The sequence below is a fragment of the Marmota monax genome, unplaced genomic scaffold (assembly GCF_021218885.2).
Source record: "Marmota monax isolate L192 unplaced genomic scaffold, Marmota_monax_Labrador192_F-V1.1 WCK01_AAM20220418_F8-fsc00014, whole genome shotgun sequence".
Taxonomy (NCBI): Eukaryota; Metazoa; Chordata; class Mammalia; order Rodentia; family Sciuridae; genus Marmota; species Marmota monax.
In genome coordinates this window covers 12867211-12889419 of record NW_026695222.1, presented here as the reverse complement: position 1 = coordinate 12889419, position 22209 = coordinate 12867211, and the positions used below count along the sequence as shown (strand labels likewise).

The 22209-nt window shown below is 46.2% G+C and overlaps 2 protein-coding genes across 2 annotated transcripts; both read left to right on the top strand.

Moving 5' to 3' along the window:
* The first annotated feature begins 5363 nt into the window (after positions 1 to 5363).
* Defb121 (defensin beta 121) lies at positions 5364 to 7371 on the top strand. The gene is made up of 2 exons (XM_046433834.1): positions 5364 to 5481; positions 7123 to 7371. Exons 1-2 carry the CDS (start codon positions 5364 to 5366, stop codon positions 7281 to 7283), a joined length of 279 nt encoding a protein of 92 aa, XP_046289790.1. The 3' UTR covers positions 7284 to 7371.
* On the top strand, positions 5453 to 21542 carry Defb119 (defensin beta 119). The gene is made up of 8 exons (XM_046433835.2): positions 5453 to 5481; positions 7123 to 7206; positions 16099 to 16226; positions 17161 to 17236; positions 18504 to 18610; positions 18760 to 19772; positions 19987 to 20169; positions 21268 to 21542. The coding sequence occupies exons 7-8, from the start codon at positions 20112 to 20114 to the stop codon at positions 21510 to 21512; spliced, it is 303 nt and encodes a 100-aa protein (XP_046289791.1). The 5' UTR covers positions 5453 to 5481; positions 7123 to 7206; positions 16099 to 16226; positions 17161 to 17236; positions 18504 to 18610; positions 18760 to 19772; positions 19987 to 20111; the 3' UTR covers positions 21513 to 21542.
* The last annotated feature ends 667 nt before the right edge of the window (positions 21543 to 22209 follow it).

Below are 22209 nucleotides of genomic sequence, written 5' to 3'. Positions count from 1 at the left end.
TCATAAAGTTCTATTTTATTTTTGAGCTCATACAGACCTAGGTTAATGTTTTTCTGATCAGTTTTATTTTTTTACTGTGGAGTTTTTAAGCATTGCAATGGAGATTTCACCTAGGTAAAGCTACAAGGCCTTTACTATTGTCTTATGTGTTGTATGTTATGTGTGCACACTTCTGTTTTGTGTTGTATGTCTGTATGTGCGTATGTCCATATATCATATATGAGGAGCGCTCATGAATAAATGGATCCGAATTTTTTTATTCACGTGATTTTAATGGTTTAATTTAGATTGGGTAAACAGCTGTTGAAAATTGTTTTAATATGTGAACAAATAAGGAGGTTAACAGATCTGTTTGTTTACTTTCACCTTTCCTTCTCATTATATTTAATAATTCTGTTCAGCATAATGTAAATTGTTCAAAAAATTGTTTTCTTAGTGCCTGTTGGAATGTTACATAATTTTTTTCTTAGAATCATTGCCAGAATTCCTATCTTCATCCCAGTGCCGGTGAAGACAAAGATAAAACCAAACTACCGCTTCTTCGATAGTTATCACAACAAACTGTATAAACTGATGCATCAATGAATAATAACTCAACAAGTAATGCTCAATTAAGGAGTTGATTTACTTTGGGAGGAAATGGACATATTGACAGATTCCTCTGCTTTGAACTGCTTGCAGAACTTGCCTGGACTATGTATCACTTGTATGCATTGTGAACTATCTGTTGGTACAGCGAATTGTGGTAGTGCTGGAGTATTTTTGCTGATGATGTCACCGGTGGTACAGTTTTTCAAAGGAGCCCTCAATTGGCTTAGTGTCATGGCATTTTGCATCCTCCTCCCTTCTACTAGTGATGGTCTAAAATTTGGGGGCCAACAGAGGTGAGGCAAAGAACCTCACCCCCCCACTGGTGCAAAGGCCTATCCACAAGTATGGCTGTATGCTGGACCGGTAGTCAGTGACGGGTATGATCCAATTGCAGTGGTACCAACCTAAGACAGGAGGCTGACGCCTAGAGGTCAGTTCATCCGATGATGGGTAAGGACCATATGTTGAATTGGACTGCCTAACAGGCACGGTCCCTAAGCCACATTGCTTGTTGTTTAATTAAACAAAAAGGGGGAGATGCTGAGATCCACAGCCGAGTCTGTATGGCCCCTGGCATTTTGCCAACAGTATTGATTGACAGGCGAGGCATTACTATCCGCCTCTGCCGCAACTTTTGAGTTCTCACACTATTTTGGAGTTCTCGTGGGGATTTCCAGGGATTCCCCGAGAGTTCCCATTGGTTGGGGAAGTGCAGGAGGAGGGATTTCCGGGAGAGATATTTCCGGCTGGGGGTTCCTGGATGAGCTGCGTGGCGTTCGGGAGGATTCCCCAGGAGCTGTGTGAAGTGTTTTCCTGCAGTTCAAAAATAAAGTTTGTTCCTGCTTCAGTGGCTCGTGATTTGTGCCCAGCCAGACTGCGGCAGCTCTCCACTCATTATCAACCCTCATGAGTCTTCCACAGACACCTCTTTGGATGTTGTAACGTGTACCCTATATCATATGTTTATCAGCACAAGCTTTTACCTAGTCAACTTTCTTGAGATGTGATTTACATAAAATAACATTTTAACCGTGCAAATGATGATGGACTTTGATCCCTGGATACCAAGAAAGCACTTTCATCACTGGACCCTCCTCAGTCAATGCCCATCCCCTCCCACTGGCCCCAGGCAGGCACGGTTAAGGTTTTGTCACTGTGAATCAGAATGGTATTTTATAAAGGTTCATGTAAACGGACCCATTCCACATGTTCTCTTTTGGTCTGGCTTCTTTCACTCAGTCTAATGCTTTTAGAGCCATTTATATAGAGTGAAGCAATAGTTGATTCCTGTTTTGCTGGATATTATTTTATTGCATGATGGCTACACCACGACCTATTTGCTTATTAGTTGATGGATATTTAGGTTGTTTCCATTTATGAAGAATACAGCTGCAATGGAAACTTAAGTTTTGGTGTGGACAGAGGTCTTCATTCTCTTGGATAAATGCATTCGAACAAATTCCTGGGCTGTATGGTAGACCTATGTTTAACTTTATACCAAACCATCTAGCTGTTTTCCTGCATGGTCATACCATTGCAGTCAGCAATAGCTGTTAATGTCGATCTATGTTTTCATGTACATCAAATTCTCCAGCTTGTTGATGCTGCAGAACACTCCATGATGTGTGTATGCAACACTTATTATTATTATTATTATTATTATTATTATTATTATTATTATTATTTGTGTGTGTGTGGTACTGGGGATTTAACCCAGGGCTGCTCTACCACTCAGCTACATCCCCAGCCCTTTATTATTTTTGAGACAGGGTCTCACTAAGTTTCCTAGGCTGTCCTTGAACTTGCAATCCTCCTGCCTCAGCCTCCTGAGTTGCTGGGATCAAAGGTGTGTGCTACCTTACCCAACTGCATCCATCACAATTTATCTTCCAATTTGCAGATGAAATCTAGGTCATCTTCAATTCCCTGACACTATGAACTTTGCTTTAACAGACATTAAAAAATTACATATACACACACACACACACACACACACACACTGATCTATATTCCTACCACTTTTTGTTTTTTATTTTGAGACACGGTCTCACTAACTTGCCCATGCTGACCTTGAATTTGTAATCCTCCTGCCTCAACCTCCCAAGTTGCTGGGTTGACAGGTTTGCCCCACAGCCCCCAACTTAACAGACACCTATAAGATGTCTAAATGTATAACATTTCCCTAGGACACATGGGGATTTCTTTGGTATATATACTCAAAGTGGAACTTTGAATCAGAATAAAATGCTCACCTAAATTGGACTAAGTGTCATTAGATTCTTCCCCAAAGCATACCTCCCTCTCAGAGGAAGATCCTGGTGTCTGACACAATCATCATGTTTAGATTCTTTTTAAAGAAGAATACAGAATTAGGTACAAAAGTGAATAATGTATTTAGGAAAAAATGAGAATTCACGAGGTATTACTGGGCTCTCCCTAGGTAGTCTCCCTGAACTGCTTTCTTGCTAGAGGCTCCTGGCTACAATCTGGTTCTTCTCCCTACTTAGAGCATTCTTAAACTCCCAGCCACGGAGGAGCCCTGAACCCTCATGAGAGTCACAGTCCACGCAGCTCTGATCCACACTCCACCTGCAGTGTCTGACTATTCTTAGAATAATGTCATTTGATGTTATGACCAAATATTTGACAGTTTTCACGTTTCTAAAGTGTGCCAGTCTAGATCATCCTGACACCTGAGTTTGTGTGATTCCTGAGTTAACAATGGTTTGTATATTTTTTAGTTTCTTTTTTAAAATTTATATATGACAGCAGAATGCATGACAATTCTTATGACACATATAGAGCACAATTTTTCATATCTCTGGTTGTATACAAAGTATACTCACACCAATTCGTGTCTTCATACATGTATCTGGATAATAATAATCATCACGTTCCACCATCATTTCTAACCCCATGCCCCCTCCCTTCCCCTCCCACCCCTCAGCCCTATCTAGAGTTCGTCTATTCCTTCCATGTTCCCTATCCCTACCCCACTATGAATCAGCCTCCTTATATCCACGAAAACATTCAGCATTTTGTTATTTGGGATTGGCTTACTTCACTTAGCATTATCTTCCCTAACTCCATCCATTTACCTGCAAATGCCATGATTTTATTCTCTTTTATCACTGAGTAATATTCCATTGTGTATGGTTTGTACATTTTTAAGTAGTTGAAAAACATAAGAAAATAATAGTTAGTGATATGCATAAATTATATGAAATTCAAATTTCACTGTCTATTACTCAAGTTTTATTGGGATTAATTCTCAGCCTTTTGTTTATACACCGTCTATAGCTGCTTTGGTGCCACCACTGCACAGGTGAGACAGACAATATGGTCTGCAAACCCTGAAGCATGTCATCGGCCCTTGACAAAAAAAAAAAAATCTGACAATCTTCAGTCTATAGCATTAATTTTTCTTGGAGACATCAATCTTACTCCATGCCAGGAAGAAGGTATTTCTCTTGGTACATGTCTTGGAAATGATAGACATTGCCACTATTTTGCTAAAAGGCACTCGACTCTTTTCTGATCTCTCTGCCAGCCTTAGGTAGTAGCTAGCCATTATTACCATGTAATACTACATTTCACTCCCAAACTCAGAGGCTTAAAATAGTGATCCTTTACTGTCACTAAGTGTCAGCAGGTAGCAGGGGTTTGGCTGGCTTGCTCTTTGAGGCTGGCTTGGCCAGGGCAGCTCTCTCTCTCTGTGTCAATCTGTGGGCCATTGGAGAGGCTCTGCCCCATGCATCCTCTTCAGACACGGGCTTCTCTCACATTGACCGCAGAGGCACAGAAGGGCTACTGAGAACATCACTTGTTAGCGGCTGGGCTCAGAACTACTGTCCCTTGGGCCCTCTGGTGGGCAAAGCAGGTCATATGCAAAGACTCTAGTAAAAGGATAGTGAAATACATTCCTCCCGGGTGTGGATTCAAGCATGACTGAAGAATTGGGGTCAACATTGCAATCCACTGTACGTGGATTTAGAAATGTGGTGGTTGTCATGTTATTTTCTTTGCCATCAGGAGGATGCTACCTGTTCCTATTAAACATGCTCTGTTGAAGGCAAGGCTGTGGCTTTCTTGTTCATTGCATTCTGTGAATGCTGACAGTCTCTTTTCCATTGGTGACAGCCCCAGAGCTATCAAGGTACTTTCTTTTGCTTCTGTCCTTCCTTTTATATCCTTACAATGAGCCACCAACATATGGGACAGCTAAAGATGTCTGCTTTACTGAAAAGAACCCAAGGCACACAGAAGTCTCACTTCTTTTCAGTCTTACTTGGTGTTTCTCTCTTCATTAATCAGAATTAATTAATAATGACAACATTTGGGCCAGGAGCCGTGGTGCACGCTTGTAATCCCAGCAGCTCTAGAGCCTGAGGCAGGAGGATCGTGAGTTCAAAGTCAGCCTCAGCAAAAGTGAGGCTCTAAGCAACTCAGTAAGACCCTGTCTCTAAATAAAATACAAAACAGGGCTGGGGATGTGGCTCAGTGTTCAAGTGGCCCTGAGTTCAATCCCTGGTACCCAAAAGAACAAAACCATTTGTGCCCTTCTCATTCTTCTGAGCTGTATTATAAAACTCTTCAGAGGCTAAGTTGCCCTCTCGTTAACCTCCCTGCCCTCTCTCCTGGCCTGCCAGGAGAGTGTGATTGATCGCTTGCCTGGCCCGTCTGGTCTCTAATGACTGTTCCTTTTTTTGGTTCACTGATCATGGATCTGCCACACTCTTCAGGGCAATAAATACCAGCCTGGACTGCCCAGAATGGAGACTTCTGCTTGCTCTGCCAGTCTAGAAGCTTCTATCCCTTCTGCAGCTCCTGCCACTCATGCAGCTCCTCTTCCTGTTTCTGTCATGGTGCTCCTGGCCCAGGGCGCCCGAGGTAATTAGGCTCTCTCCCAGGGGGTGTGTGTCGGGGACCTGATGCATATTCAGGGAACCTTGGGGGCTCTGAAAGCTGAGGCCCGGAGCATGGTCTAGCAGGCTCCGAGGAGGCTGTTGGACAGTCTCTTTAGTTAAGGGAAGTTTTCGTTCTTTGGCACCAAATAATTTTTCCATCTTTCATTATTTGACCCCCCTGACCACCTTTCTCTGATTGGCTCTGAATAAGTTGAACTTGATGACCCAGGGATATGGTTGGGGTCAAAGAGAGAGACGTAGGTATGGGGTATAGAGAACGTGCTGCTTTCCCAAAACATTCTTTCAGAGGATCTGAATTTTGATTTACTGTTGTCTCCATGAACAACATTCTAAGTTGTTGTCTCCTAAATTCTAAGTATTTGAAGATTCTGATTCTACTTTTTCATGCAGGTCCAAATTGTCCAGGCTACTTTAGGTTGTTGGTTTCTCCCAAAAGTGGTTCCTAATTCTCTTGACTGGTTAAGGCCAGTGAGAAGTCCCAGGATGTTGTAGAGAAGGGAGTGAGAAATTCTCGGGAGTTTTATGGATGTCAGAGAGGGCTTATATTTGTTCCACTGGGTTCGTCTCAGATTCCTGTTCCTTTTCATTAGTACAAGCAGCGGAGGTGCCAAAGGGCAGAGGGTGAATGTGGCTATTTGATATTAGGTAACTGGGAATCGTATAATATGGGGGAGATAAAACCCTGGAGAAAAGGGGTCCTCTTGCCTCTCCCAAGGGAGCTGTCCAAGGAGGGGAAGCCTGAGTGGAAAGGGATTGGAGAGGACAGAGTGGAGAAGGGACGGACCGGGGTCTATGATCTCACTTAAACCTTGGGATTTTCATATGGGCTTCTACCCCACAGATCTTATTTTTCTTGTTACAGGGGACAGATGAGGCAAGACACCATGAACATGAATCAGGTTTATTTGGCTATAGCCAGGTTCAGAGGGCAAAGATTTTGCTGTAATCAATAAATCCCCGCAAACCCCGAGATCAGGCAGTTTTAGAACTTTATACCTGGCTTGTAGGTGGAGGGGCTCAGAAGTTCACAGTCTGTAGAAGTTCACACAAAAGCAGCTTTTTCTTTCGCTATTCTGGGCAAGTTAACCCTTCAAGGACAGCGCTGGAGAGGGAGAGAGCTTCTTCTCCCCTTTCTTCCCTCCCACTGCCAGCTGTTACCACTGAGCCCAATTGGCAACCTCTTCTCCTCTTTGAAATGTAAACATCTCTGAAGCTCAGGTCCAAGGTCAGAGACCTAGTTAAAAGAATCTATTTTTCCTATCACTCTCTGGATTTGCAAACACAGTTCTGCAAACTACTACACTAGGAAAGGGGCCTTCAGCACCTGGGTGCTGATCTCTTCCAGAATGGCGGCCAAGTAAGACAGAGCGACAGGAAATAGGAAGTTTAATTACACTGAACTCTTTTGTAGAGACTCTTGGCTGATAGTCCGAAGATCAGTTATAGTGAAGGTTTTTGGAGAAGCTCAGAGAAGATTTTCTGAGGAGGAGTGGGTGCCGCTACCCCTCAGTGCTCTTTCCTGTCCTGGAATTTACCTTCTCCCTCTCCAACCCTTTGCTTTCTTCAGGACTAACCCTGCTCCCTCTTTCCCTTTGGCTTTCAGTCAAGAAGTGTTGGGGCACATTTGGCAGGTGCAGAGAGAACTGTAAAGAGAATGAAGTATTCTATCTATTGTGCAAAGAAGAGGGTAAGTGCTGTGTGGACCCCAAGTATGTCCGATTTAAACCGAAGACCTTAAAGAACCAGTTGGGAACCAAAAATTAACTTCTGCAGACTGACTCTCTTCCGACCTTGAGTCTCAGGAGCATTGGAAACCACAGTTCTATTAAATCATTCATGGCTGTTCCCTGTTTCTGATTGACAGTTCCATCTAGTTCAACTTGGAGACAGAGAAGGAAAATGTGTGCGTGTGTGTGTGTGTGTGTGTGTGTGTGTTGGGAAGAACAGGATGAAGCAGTACGTGGTAATAGCCTTATCCTTTGGCAATAATTCCCAACCTGCCAGCCCCTAGTTGGTCCACAGGATATTAATAAGGAATATTTATCATATTCATTTAATTCTTTTTTTTCTTCTAGACTAACACCCATAGAACCTTCTAAATGATGAAAATGTCCCAGGTTTGGTTGTCCAATATGATAGGTACTAGTCAGCTGCATGTAGCTACTGAGCACTTGAAATATGGTAGTATGACTGGGGGACTGAATTTTTAAGTTAATTTAATGTAATCTAAGTTTAAATATATAGCTACATGTGGTTAGAGTCTAGAGACGTTAGGCTGAGGCAGGCTGTAGACCCCAATCCCTGGGTATTTCAGGGGAGTCAAAGAGGCAAGCAAGAATCCAGGGTGAACACAGAACTAATTTAAAAAAATATTAATTTTTTTAGCTATAGGTGGACACAATATCTTCATTTTATTTTTATGTGGTGCTGAGGATCGAGCCCAGTGCCTCCCGCATGGTAGGCAGGCGCTCTACCTCTGAGCCCCAGCCCCAGCCCCAGCCCCAGAACTCATTCTTGGCCCGCTGCTTCTCTCTGCTTCTCCAACAACGGCCTCACTTTTCTCCTGATCATATGGGCAATTCTGCCCTCCAGGGACTCCAAAATCACGCCTCTGACACATCTCCTCACCTTGGAGGGAGCTGGGACCAGGTCCTGGGCTCCATCATTTTTTTTTCCTCTAGCTGGGTCACCAGACACTGGACCAGGATTGATCCTGAACTAAAAAAAAAATAATAAAACAGGGATTTGGCCACTTTTCACCCCATGATCTGGGTCATCATGGCCCCAGTATCTCCAACCTTTATCAGACCAACCAGAAAGAACAGGATTCCTCACCGTGGGCCAGGAAGTTTCATCCTGAACACCCCTCTCCTATCCAGTAAATGACATCCTCAATCCCTTTTATTTTGAGACAGGGGCTTACTAAGTTGCTGAGGCTGGCCTCAAACTTGTGATCCTCCTGCTTTAGCCTCCAACTTGTTGGGATTTCAGGCATGCACCACTGTATCCAGCTACCTACAGTTGTTGATAAATGCAAATTGAATCTAGGTTTATCCTTTCAGGCCCTATCCTAGCAGTTTTCTGCCTATAAAAAATTAAGATCCTCCTTCCTATTTTGCTTCCAACTCTTACTTTCCACAATCAATCCCTCTTAGAATTGAGCTGAGGGCCCTGACCCCACACTTTTCCTCTAATTATCTCACCCTCCTGACTCCATTTTGCCCCACCCGGCTTCCGGCTTCCATATCACAATCTGCTTTGTGGCCTCTCCCCTCGCTGCATGGTGTCAATCTCAAATTCCTAACCATGAAAGAATAGCCCCCCTTGCCTTCAAGTTGGGGGCCTCAACTCTGCCCGACCAGTCTCCTGCTTCTCCTTAAGCTTCATTTCTCACTTTCTGAAATGGCTATTCTATGATTTTCCCCTCTTCTCAATCTTCTATCACTCTCTCCCTCTAAAATATCACCAGAAGCAAATGCATATTCTCTTTACTAAGCCTATGCTCCCCTGCATCTGTCTGTAACTCCTGTCTCCCTTTTGTTTCCAACTAAAGAACGTCTATCCCGAGAAACAAGCCCACACCCCATCTCCCCTTCCTACTCCAGGACCTCTGTTGAACACTGACACTAAGAAAAGATCACCAACCCCAATGTTAAATCAAATTAAAGCAAGCTTGTATTTGTGTACACAAAGGCTGGCCAGCGACTGTCTCACCCGAAATCCCGGGCTAGAGATCAGTCCCCCAGCTTTCCAGGGACAGGGCTTTATAGCACAAAAAGTTGCAAAGGAGGGTGTCTTGAGAACTTACAGATAACAGGATTTTGACAAGCATAATATAAAGGCAGGTAGCAGGTTAATGATCTACATGGCTTGAATAGTTCAAGGTGGGGAGTAAATTCAGATCCCAACATCAGAATTTAGGAGGCACCGCTGAGGTTTCAGAGAGGGTTGTTTTCTGGTCAGGGGGAGCCAGGCATGGGTGAGTTCAAGGCACGGGCAGGAATTCCAAACAAGTTCAGAAATCACAGTAATTTATAGTAAAATAGAAATTAACTTTTCATGACTTTGTGATGAGATCTTAAAATGGAATTAGGCTGGGTCCACCACCTCACCTTCTATGATCCTCTTCATTTTTCTCTTCTGTGCCAGACCATTTCACTCATACCAAAACAAAACAAAAACAAAAACAAAACTAATACTCCCTCCTTTAAAACATCTCCCAATCCCACATTTTTCCCCGGACAGAGCCTCACTTCTTTGTAGACCTTCAAAGAAAACCTTAAAAGGCGTGTCTTTGCTTTATCCATTTTAAATTTCTCAATCATTTCTTCAGCTTGACCCAGCTGGGTTTCATGTGACACTGAAATTTCTTCCATGAAGCTTCCCAGCCGTCTCCGGCATTGCCAATCCCAGAAGGGTCCCTCGTTTTCCTCTAATTGATTCTGAGCAAGTGCTTGACGTGTGGACCACAATCTCCTCATTCAAATGCTTTCTTCTGTTGATTCTAAGGTACTACATCCTCCGTTTTGATATGTGGCTATTGCTTTTCAGCCTTCCCTCCCAAATGCCAGGCCTGTTTATATGTCTTTTCTTTTCTCTGCCTACTCCTTTTTTTTTAGTAGATACCTCGAGTACTCTCTATAGACCGATCACTTTCACATTCATATCTCCCCTGCCAAGCTATCACCCCTGGACGGGCGTATCTGCTCCCTGAATGACATCTCCATTTGGTGCCTCCTGACATAGCCAGAACGGAACTCCCGGTGGGGACCTCACCTCATCAAGCCTTGTTACCTCCTTTCTTCTTCCTGTCTTGATAAGTGGTACCAACACGGGCCCAGTTTCTCCAAACCTAGATGGCTTCCTGGACTCCTCACTTGGGCTCACTGAATTCAATCTATCAGCAAGTCCCGCGGCTCCATCTTTAAAAGACTTCTCAAACATCGACTTCTTTCCAACTAATTGACCCAGAGAAGGTTCGTCTGTCCTTTGGTAGCCATTCAAGAATTTATGGCAGCTCTACCCCATCCCGACGCCTGAGACTTTTGATGCTTTCCTCTTGTTTTCTCCCATCCCCTAAGGCCCCTTGACTCTTTCTCTGTTTTTGTGCAAGCCTTGCTGTTTGGGGGCTTCTCTGTCCCTCACTAGCATCCCCTCTCCTCCTTTCCTGTCCTGGCCTTCCCTGAGTTTTGCTGCTGTTCCCCTAATGTCCCTGCTAGGTGGTCCCTCTTTCTAGCCTTCAATCCTTTTGGAATTCAGCAACATTCCTGCAACATAGTTGACAATGAAACATCTTGACTTTTTATTGCTTGTGACATTAGAGTTCATCAGGGACCAACCTAAGCAGAAAGGATATTTCTTAGAAGGATATGGTGTGCCTCATAGAATTGACTGGAAGTCTAGATGATTGGAAGAACTGAGGGAGAGTGGGCAGAAGTATTAGCCTGAAGAGGTCCTATAGCAAGCTTTGCTACCTTGGCCCTGGGCACGGGCATCATCCCACCTGGGCTCTTGCCGTTGCTGCTGTACTTTCCCAGTTCCCCTGAGATTTGGGTTGAGCTCTTTGAGACTCAGTCCTTGGCTGGAACATCCCGTTGGCTGAGCCAGGAGCACACACTTGTTTGCTAACTCCCCGCAGAGAGTATTCACCTTCAGAGCTCCCTGTGGTGGAGGGTCAGCCCTCTCTTCCACCAAGACCCACAGAACAGAGAGTAACTCCTAGATGGAATGAGGCCAAGTGTCCAAAGACACAGCACGTGACCACTAGAGGGAATGTCACCCAGAGCCTTCGCCTTCCTGCAGAGTGTTTTCCCTCCCACTTTGACCCTTCTGATTGCCAAGAGAGGGGGTGCCTGGGATGCCACACACAAATGAGGCGCTCACTCTCAGGGTTGTGTCCTTAACTGTCACTCCTCAGGCAGTCTCACCTCCCCCTTATCCCGACCCTGCCAGCTGCATTCTGCACTTCTTGGCAGCACCCAGCCACCTGTACTTAATACCTGTCCAGGAGGGTGCAATGCTGAGCACCTTGCAGCTCCAGCTCCTCGGGAGGCTGAGGTGGGAGGATCACTGGAGCCCAGGAGTTGGAGACCAGACTGGGTCACATAGTGAGACCCCGTCTCCAATAAACAAAAGGGCAAATTTGCTCAGTGTCTGTCTTCCTGACAATCTTCATGAAGATGACTGATTTATTTTCTGTACTCAGAACAGCCTTGGTGCAAATATTGGTGTTCAATCAGTATTTGTTGAGTAATTGACTTAAGGAGATAAAAATCTGGCTTAAAATAGCAAAAATGATCTTATAAGAAAGTTCCTCTTTGTAGGTATACATTCCCATGGGAATAGTAAAAGTGTTTGATATGTAATAAATGCCAGAGCTACTAAAATACAGATTGAAATGAAAGGACAAGACAGTGGGGATGGGGTGAGGTGGGGGAGTGGGAGTCTTATCCATTGCTGCAAAGGTCGATGGTCACGAGTTAGTACTTCCATTGTTAATAAGGAGGCTAAAGGGCATGCTCTTGGGAATCAGGTGATGTCTTCTTTCACTGTCCGGTGGGTTTTTTTTTTTGGTATTGGGTTTGAACTCAGGCTGAGCCACATCCTTAGCCCTGTTTTGTGTTTTATTTAAAGACAGGATCTCACTGAGTTTCTTAGCACCTTGCTGTTGTAGAGGCTGGCTTTGAACTTGTGATCCTCCTTTCTCAGTCTCCTGAGCCGCTGGGATTACAGGTGTACGCCACCACACCTGGCTGTCTGGTATTCTTAAGAGCAAGATAGGATATACTAATAGGGTCAGCTACATAAAGTAGTAAGTTTATTTTTTACACAAAATTTGTGGGAAGGTGATGTATCAAGAATTTAATGTAGCAATTAATTGCTTGATATATATATATATATATATATATATATATATATATATATATATTTTTTTTTCCATTTTACTTGAATAAGCATCAGCAAAAAAAAAAAAGAAAAAAAAAGATTTATCTGTGCTGTTTTTGGAGGGGAAGCCGGGACTTTCCATTTTGAGCCTGGCCTTCTTTTCCTGCTGCAGAATTCAAAGCAGGTGCAGACGTGTTTGGGAGCTTTCCTGGAGCCAACCCTGACTGCTATCCAATTTTTGCTAGGAAAACCTGGGACCAAGGAGGCTATTTAAACTTGTCTTGGGAGGAGAAGGAGGGTTTTCTTTTTCTTCAAGGACAGGAGAGAGGAAGGTCGTGGCATCTGGGGGGTGGGGGTCAGATCTCCTTGGAATGGGAGAGGAAATAGGGGTTTGGTTCGCAGGGTGTTTGATGAAGCACCCCAAGGGGGCAGGTATGTGGGTGGGTAACCTGGAGGGTAACCACTGTGGAGAAGAGAAGCAGCAGAGGCCTCCACGGCTGGTCTGGTGGGTGGAGACGACCGTGGTGAAGAGCCATCCTCTAGCCTTCAGAACTGCACAGTGAACAGCTGACGGAATTCATCAGCAGCGTCCTGACCATGAGAAGCCAGGGAAACAAAGGCCATCATTATTGATAGGACCAGGTCCTTCCTCGTTTCCTAGAACATGAGGTCCTGTGGGATCAGGCACGAGACCCCAAAATAACGGACATCGGACATCTCACCAGCTTCTGCGAGTGGTGTCTTGGAGCCGGGCTTTAAACTAACAAATAAATGCAGCATTTCCTGAGATTTGGGTGTGGTGGTTACTTTTCATATTTCCCTTAATATTTTAAAGAATCCTAGAGAAAATATCCCCCCTCTGTTTATTTCTTGGGGAGTGCCTGGAACAGGCTGCAGGGGGGACATGCTGGTCCACCGTCCAGCCCCTCTGTAGTGTCCTTGCCACACCTTTAGGTTACCTGGGCTTCATGTTTGCTTCCCTGAGCCCCAGACCCTACCTAGGAAGCGAGGAGATGATGTGATACTCAGAAGTCCGCAGGAGGCTGTGATTTTAGTTATTCCTTTTACCTTCTTGTCATATTCATATATATATATCTGGAATTGAACTCAGGGACACTCAACCACTGAGCCACACCCTCAGTCCTATTTTGTATTTTATTTAGAGACAGGGTCTCCCTGAGTTGCTTAGCACCTCCGCCATTACTGAGGCTGGCTTTGAACTTGCGATCCTACTGCCCCAGCCTCTCCAGCTGCTGGGGTCACAGGCATGCGCCACGCCACGGTGCGGAGCTTCTTGCCATATTTCTAACCTGATGGATTAGCAGGAGGAATCCGTGAAATAAGGCCGGGGTGCTGACTCGCTGGGAGCATCCTGAGAGCAGGCTAGCTGACATCCCCTCCCCTGCCCTGGAGGCTGTAGGCTGGGGAGGGAGGCTTTCCAACAATTAAAAAAGACAGCTGCTCAGATCTGAGGGTAAGGGTGGTGCACGCCTTCAGACCCGGCCGGGCCAGGCTGTACCAGTGTGGGAGACATTACAAAGTCTGAGGCTGCAGTCTGTCCTCATCTTGGCGGGTCCCAGAGACACCGTGACAGGACGAGTTGGCTCTCTGGCTAAAGCTCACTTCCTTCCCTATCTCCTGGCCCCTGCTGCCCACACTTTCTTTGGCCACTTCCCTTAGCCTTGGCCCAGATCTCCCAGCTCCATAAGGGAATCCATGTTCCCGGGGTCACCGGGTGCAGAAGTCTGTGGGGAGTGGTGGGGGGCTGGACAGAGCTCTTCCCTGCAGCATTAGAAGATCTGAGAGCAGAGACGTGTGCACATAGGTACTAGTGCACACACTCGCATGCTGGTTGTGGGTCTACACACAAACTGCATGAAAGGATAAACAGGTGTGCACTCACAGACTCACACAAAACACATGTACACAACACACACAAATTCACAGAAAACACAAAATTTGAGCATGCACATCTGTGCATAAAATTATATATATACACACACACATACCAAGGACATAGGAACAAAATATAATTCAAATATAAACCCAGACACCCCCATATAAATGCTCCTCAACAAATCATCTTTTTTTGGTTTCTTCTATCAGTCAAGGTCATTTTTTTTGAATCATCATGGTGCTCTCTGTGCAGACCTGTGTGAACACAGAGGGTGTAAGAAATATTGAAAAGCTGTGGGCAGGAATGCCTGGAATCTCCAGATGGGGGATTCTGATCTAGCATAACAGCCACACACACTATATTACAGCTTCCAAGAATCAGGTGTCCCAAGTGCTTTATGTGCTTTCACTCATTTAATCCTCACATCAGCTCTTCAAAGTATCGTTATTCCCATTTTATAACAGGTTCATAAAGGTTAGGTAAAAAGCCTCCCATGAAAAACAGGTTCAGAGAAGTTAAGTAACTTTTATAAGGCGACAGAGCCAGGAGGCTAACTTCAGAATATAGGCTTGTGGTCACTCTCTGTGTTGTCTCAATCCGTACGGAGTCCTGCAGATGTTGAATGACATGTGGAAGGACACAGGGTAAGTTGCTCAGTCTTGGACTCAATCAGACACCTTCATGTTCTCATTTCTGGATGGTGTCTCCCTCGGACTCCTGGAGCTGGTCAGCTCCACTGTACACCAAACACATCCTCTCCACTACCTGTAGTGACCTCCTACCAAGCTGAGCTCCACTTAAGAACACCCAACTCTGAAATAAAAGTTTGCTCCTGGGAAGCGGTATACACCATTCCTCTAAGCTGAAGTTCAAGGGGTGCTTTAGATTTTCTGACTGTGTTTTTGGCCCCCACCTTGCTGGTGGCCTGTGCATGTGCTCAGGCTCCCTCCTGGGGCCTCCAGCCCTACTCACAGGTCCCACCTTGGTAGCTCCAAGTCCAGTGCTCCTCTCTCACCCCCACTAGACCTCCCCCCTCTTTTCCAGCTCTAAACCCCTACCCCGCAGAAGAACCAGCTGCATTTTCCCTAAGACAGTTCAAGGCCTGGCCTCCTCCCTCAACCCAAAACACAGAAATCATAACTACAATGTATTGGCTACCTCCTGCCAGTACTGCGGTGGACACTTTTTATCACTTGAAAGTCACAGTATGAGACACACATTATCATCTTCTTCAAATGGGCTAATCTACTTGCTCAGGGTCACGGCCTCTATTCATATTTCCCTCCCCCTTGGATACTGAGGATTTACCACTGAGGGATACCCCCAGTCCTTTTTATGTTTTTATTGTGAGAACAGGGTCTCCCTCAAACTGGCTGGCCTCAAACTTGCGATCCTCCCGTCTCAGCCTCCTAAGCCACTGGGATTAAGGCATGCACTACCACACCTGGCTCAATTAGGATTTTTAGCCAAGGAAATCCTTTGGCTGAAGTTCAGAGAAATCCCAGAGCTAGGCTCAGCATAGCGGTGGGAGACAGGGAGGTAGGGGAAACAAAGCAGAGTGAAAAATCACCTGTATGCCCCGTCCAGGGAGGGTACGGTAACACTGTACTGATCCCTGTCCTCATTTGCCCCTGGACACTGGCCTCACTCTGGCGCCTTTGCTAAGGTAAATACTCCACTGATCCCCTTCCTGGGATCCTGGGTACCTGGTTCAAAGGTTAGGGTGGGGTCCCCTGGGTGGCTGGGCCGGGGCCGTATGCTCACAACCTGCTTCAGGTGACATTTGAACTTTTCCAGTTTTAGGGTGGAAGGCAGCACCGCCTCTTTCTAGGACCCCTTCTCCAGACAGAAAAGTGGATGAAGAAGGTGGACAAGCGCCAACCCAAACCCACAGACCAAGCCCAACACGCCCGGTGCCCACACAGGTAACAGGTGCCCACGGGTTTCCCTGGCAGCTCTGTTGACACAACGTGAGGATTCAAGGACAAGGCTGTGCAGTCATTCTGTAAAAACCCTTCCTTTCCAAAGAGAAGCTCCTCCCTGTTGAAGTTCATCATTTCCTCCGAGTTCTTGACTCCATGTCCTTCTTCTTCTCTTGGACTTTCAAAACCTCCATCCACAAACCCCTCACTGAGGTTTTCAGTGTCTCTGAACGTTTAGATTTATACCGCGATGTCTTTCCCTCAGCCTAGGGGTTACTTACAAGTCCCATGTCTTTTCAAATCCACTTCCTCTGGACCTGCTCCCGGGCTCCTTTGGAGAGTGCTCTGAGTTCGAGTCCTGCCCATGGGTGTGGCTCTGGCTCCTCACGCCATCTCTGAAGGCCACAGCTTCTTCCTTTGTCACAGATACCTCCTTGTGAGGGAACAGCCCCCCAAAAGGAAGCGAAGTTGATGATATTATAAACATCAGTTCCATCCACCCCTGGGTGGGAATGACCAGGGATGGTCAGTGGGCACAAGGGATATTCGGGGTGGGGATGATGGAAATGTTCTAAAGTTAGACTGTTGCCATGGTGGTACCATTCTGTAAATTTACCCAAAATAATTGAACTTACATTTAATGAGGAGATTTTATCATATGTAAATAATACTTCACTAAAAATGTTATAGAGAAATGAAGGCCACTGACGATTATTTCTCTGATCTAGCCCCCTCCTCAATGCTGCGGAAACTTCTTAAATCCTTCTCAGCAAGAATCTTTCCAACTGGCCTCCTCACTTGTTGGGTCCCAGTTGAAAAGTCATCATTAAAAGCTTTACATTTGGGAGCCAGCAAGACCTGGGTTCAGATCCTGGGTTCCCCCTTATTATTACCTGAGCCAGATATTTGCCCTTAAGGATTTTTGTTTTCTTACCAGTGCAGAGGAAAAACCTAGGAGGAGGAGGAAATGAGAATGACAGGGACGAAACACCGGTCACCAAGCCCAGCAGAGGGTCAGTGCCCAGCAGCTGAGACAGGGCTTCTTCCACAGCCTGGTGGGAGGCCCTGGGAGTTTCCAGCGGTCGGTGACGGGTTTTCTTCTCTCACATCCTTTATGTGTGCCCCCCTCCCAACCCCTCTCAGGCCTTGTCATTTCATCCTGGGGACTTGAAATACCTTCCTGACTAATCTTCCCTCCCTTGCCTCTGCCCCAGGGATTATCTTCAATGTGGGTCGTCAGATTTTTATAAATATATAAATAATTCTAACATGCCATCAGGGTCCTCTCTAAAAAAATCTTATAACACCCCATCATTTATGAGATGGACCTTTGAGCCCCGAGCATGGCTTTAAGTCCCCATGTGGTGATCTGGTTATGCAATCTCACCTCCTCCTATGTCTCCCCTCCTGGCTCAAACCTTCACAATCACAGCTATTGGCTGACCATTTCTTCCATCCTTTTCCATGGAAATCTGCTTTCCTTTTTTCCTGCTCTTCATCTCTCCTGGAAATCCCTTGAAATCCCTTGAGCAGGTCTCCGCACCCAACTGAGTCTCGATTTTGTCACAAACACGTTGGGGTGAACCACATCCACTTCTCAGCTCTGGTCTGAAGATAATACTGATGGTCAACGATGATGACAATAATAACGAGAATCCAAAACAATTATAAGAGTAGTTAATAATTATTCCGCACCTCTCTTGTGCTGGGGACTTGGCTAAGCAATTGACAGAAATGACCCCAGTTAATTAAATTAGGTGCAGTTATGACTTGTTTTTAATTACAGGAGGATCAGAACATTTAACTTCCTCAAGGTCTCCAGGTAGCGAGAGTCAGGGCCGAGCACAGTCTAAGTCTGTGCTAAACCAAACCTGTGCTTCAAGCCTGGCACGCAGCAAGTATTTAATGGATTTTCTTCTTCCCTTATCCACCTTCATAGTCTCTAGTTTAGTTCTGCCCAAAATATGCCCCCTTATCCAGATTCTCCAGACACTTGGCTGGAGGGACACAGTCCACGTGTCCTCTCTCTCTCTCTGTTTTTATGGTGCTGGGGATGGAACCCAGGGCCCTGAACATGCTGGACAAACGCTCCACCACTGCGCCACACCCCCATCCCACGTATTCTCTGACAGGACTGGGGTTGTGTCCCCATTATGTCACTTTTTACTCAGTCTAAGTTATTTATTGTCTACAATTATTTACTGCAATGATGGACATTTAGTATTTATTATCTACTCATATTTGTTATGTGATTAAATATTATTTTATATTTCATGTCAGGAATGTCAGAGAAGGCTCTCTCTTCCCTGGTGTTGGACCTCCCATCCTGATTGGGCAGCCCCTGAACTAGCCATCATTGTCCAGAATAAAGAGAACATGTCCAACAGGTAGGTGTGCTGGGAATGAGCTCTGGCCATTGGACTGGGGTGGAAACAATGTGTACCACCTCCGAATGGTGTCCCTAAAGAAAACACTGTTACACTTTGTTTCCTTCTCTCCCTCCTTCCTGATGGCTGAAATGGGGACTTGATGGTAGGAACTGGAATAGCCCTTGGGTCATCAAATGAAGCTGCCTATTGAAGATGGACCATGAAGTCAAAAGGAGCCTAGCTCCCTGCTGGATTGTGAAGCTGCTACAATTAAGTACACACACAGACTTTTACATGAAAGAGAAATCACTGGATGTATTTTGGCACCATTGTTTGGGAGCAATATCTGTTAAGACAGCTGAATTAATACCTCACTACACCAGGTGATGTTGTGGATACTAGGATTATAAGCTGTATCAGTCCATTTTGTTATAACAAAACACCCAAGGCTGTGTATTTTGTAAAGAAAAGAGGTTAATTTATCTTGTATTTTGGAGGTGGAAATTCCAAGATCAGGCAGCTCCATATGTTCCACCCTTGGTCTCATGATAGATGGTATTCTGATGGTAGAGTACACGAGGAAGAGATCACACGGCAATGGGAGAGGCCAGAGAGATTTAGGGGTCAAGCTCACTTTTTTTTATAACAATCCACTCTCTGGGAACTAACGAGGGTCCCTTGAGATCTCTTCTAAGGGTGATGGTACCCCATGACCTAACTACCTTGCACCAGGCTCTACCTCTTAAATATTCTACCACTTCTCAGCCCAGCCGTACTGGGCATCAAGCTTCCAGCATGTGAAGATTTCAGGGAACACACTCAGATCACATCCCCCTCACTCAAGCCAGGTTTCGGATTCTAATGAGAGAAACAAAGGTTAACCATGTAAAGCAAATAAAACCACCCAGGCAAATCCAGGCAGGTCACAAACAAGCTATTGTGAACCAGAACAACGAAGGGTGTGAGTACCGTCTTCTAGGGTGACCAGTGAAAGCCTCTCCAAAGGGGTGACATTGAGATGAGATCAAATGACAAGCAGGAGCCATCCGTGGGAAGATCAGAGGAAGAACTTTATATGGACCACAAGTGACAAACCCCGTTCCCCTGAACTGGAAATGAGATTGGCAAGTTCAAGGTCCAGGAAGACATGGACACCTATGTCCTTCTGTTAGAGAGCTGGGTAAGTCTTTTTTCAAATTAAATGTTTCTTGACGTGTATTCGTATATCAATTAGTCAATGGATTCCTCCGTGGGTCTCGAAAGGCCAGATGGCTTTAATTCACCTGCCTCCTCACCACTCCTGGCACGGTGCTGGCCTGAGTCCCACGCTCTTATTTGTGATGTGCTGAGACATCTGCTACACACTGTCCTTTGGCCCGGCTGACCTCGGACAGATTCCCTCCTGTTCTGATTCACTGCCCGTGGCCCTGGTGATAAAAAGAATCTCATCTCTGCTGCGGAGAGCTCCGTCTGTGTCCCCTGCAGCTCAGCCACCACCTTCTCCCGGGGCCTGACAGCCATGAAGCTGCTTCTCCTGTTCCTGGCCATCTTTCTGGCTGTGGAACCCCTGATGTCAGGTAACTGGGGCTCTCTCGAGGGCCTGGGATCTTGGGCATGGGCTTGTCCCCTTTTGCTCTCTTCTCACTGTGGGCAGCCCCCGAGTCTCTCCTCATTTCCTGGCGCTTTGGGAGGGTTTCCCAGGATCCTCTCGTGTTTATATCTCCCCACGATGCTGAATGGGGGGATGAGAGCTGTTTAGAGCATCAGGTGCTTCAAGGCAGGATGGCCTTCTGGTAGGAGCTGGGGATAGAGCTGAGGCTGGAAGGTGCAGGTCGGGGGCTCTGGGAGATTAGGATGAAGGCTGGGGGTGAGTCCCGGTAAGGGAGACCTGTGGGCTTGCAGTGGCAAAGGGAATATTAGGATGACCTGGAAGAGGGGGCCTGGGACTTCCCCATGGTCTGGGGGAGTTGGAGAGGGAACGGATTTTGGCTTGAGTGGCGCTGGTGCTGGGCATCTGGCTGGGCTTGACCTGAGGCTGGGAGTCAGTGCCCCAGGGTGCAGGGTGCTTGGGTTTGGCTTGGTGATGGGCATCTGCTGGGAGTTGCGGTTGGTGGCTTGATTAGATTTGGGTATGGTTTGCAGCTGGGGCTCAGTGGGCACTGAGCAGGGTAAGGCTGCGTGTCGACTGCATTTGAGTTTGAACTGGGTGAATCTGGGCTCAGAGGATTGGACATTGGGTTGTGGCTGGAGCTGAGTTTTTCTGGGCTCTGTTACAGGGCCAGGCTGTGGATGAGGAGCTGGGATTGCTTCATGTGAGAGCATCTCCATCCCCGAGTGTCAGAGGTGGACATTGTCCTGTTCCCAACGTTCCCTTGCGTTGTTCCCTTCATTTGTATCAACTGATCCCTAAGTAAGAAGTAGGAAGTTAGGGGTCGGGGGACCCAGGGTGGGAAGTCTGGAAACTGTCCTCCTGAAAGCTCTGGAGTTCCCAGTTGGAATCATCGCTCAGTTCCTTGCTCTCCCAAGGTCTCCTCTCGCCCTCCCTGGGAGCGGATCCAGCAGGGCTTACTCAGCCCTCTCTCTGGCCTTCTCCCCCTCCCTCGGTTCCTCCTCCACCTCGGTCTCTCTCTTAGCAATACTAACATCTGCTTCCTGGTTGTTCCCGTGCCCAGAAGCAGAGTGTTGGAGTCACGGACACTGCCTCTTGGTGTGCAACGATGACGAGGATCATGTCTTACGCTGTGCAAATCGCAAACGGTGCTGTGTCCCTAGTCGCTATGTGACAATGAAACCAATAACGATCGATTACGTCCTTGACTGGACCACGCCAACCGTGCCCACAACCGTCCCCACGACCGTCCGTAAAAGGAAGAAAAACAAAAAAACACGGCCAGGGGTGATTTTGCTTCAGACTTCTTAGTTTCCGCGCTTCATTAAAACTCACACATGGGCTGCTTGTGTCTGTCAGTCAAAAGGAGGGGTCCCCCAAACGGATGGAGGCAGGGGAAATGGCAGGAAGGGGCGGGAGTTAGGAGAGAGAGTCATCAGGGCTGGGTCAGAGCAAATGGTGATGATCGTAGCTTTGAAGATGGTTCCTTATCTGGTGGCCCCAGGAGGGGGTGTAGCATCAGGTGTGGGAGAGGGCAAGAGATTTAAAGGCACCTCAGGTGTCTGTAAAGTGGGACAACCCTCAGGCCGGAAGAGTTGGTCCACCTTGAAGGGGAGAGGGGAGGAGGTAGTCAGGGGCTAGGTGGAGCCCCAATCCTTGGGTTTCTAGGAATGTCAGCTCAGAGGCCTTGGGGATGCTCAAGAGTTCGCAGCCCCAGGGGTTAGAAGGTTCCCAAGTACTAAAAAATGATAAAGTACCTGAATTTACTCATTTACATATGAATTTGTTCATTATTCAATTTTTAAAAATATTCTTCCATGCATTTACTTGCTCATTCGTTCAGGTGAGGTCTGCCACTCAGCACTAGCAGACGGTGTATCCAACCCTCTCACAATTTCAGTTTCCCCAAAGGGAGGTTAGAATAATGATCCGTCTCAGGGTCATGGTAGAGATGACACGGGGTCATGTACAAGGACCCATGCATCACGAGTCCTCGAAAAATGCTAGC

Coding starts and splice junctions, on each gene's coding strand:
- Defb121 (XM_046433834.1), top strand. CDS start 5,364: ATGGAGACTTCTGCTTGCTCTGCCAGTCTAGAAGCTTCTATCCCTTCT. Junction 5,482..7,122: donor CCTGGCCCAGGGCGCCCGAG/GTAATTAGGCTC, acceptor TTTGGCTTTCAG/TCAAGAAGTGTTGGGGCACA.
- Defb119 (XM_046433835.2), top strand. CDS start 20,112: ATGAAGCTGCTTCTCCTGTTCCTGGCCATCTTTCTGGCTGTGGAACCC. Junction 20,170..21,267: donor TGTGGAACCCCTGATGTCAG/GTAACTGGGGCT, acceptor CGTGCCCAGAAG/CAGAGTGTTGGAGTCACGGA.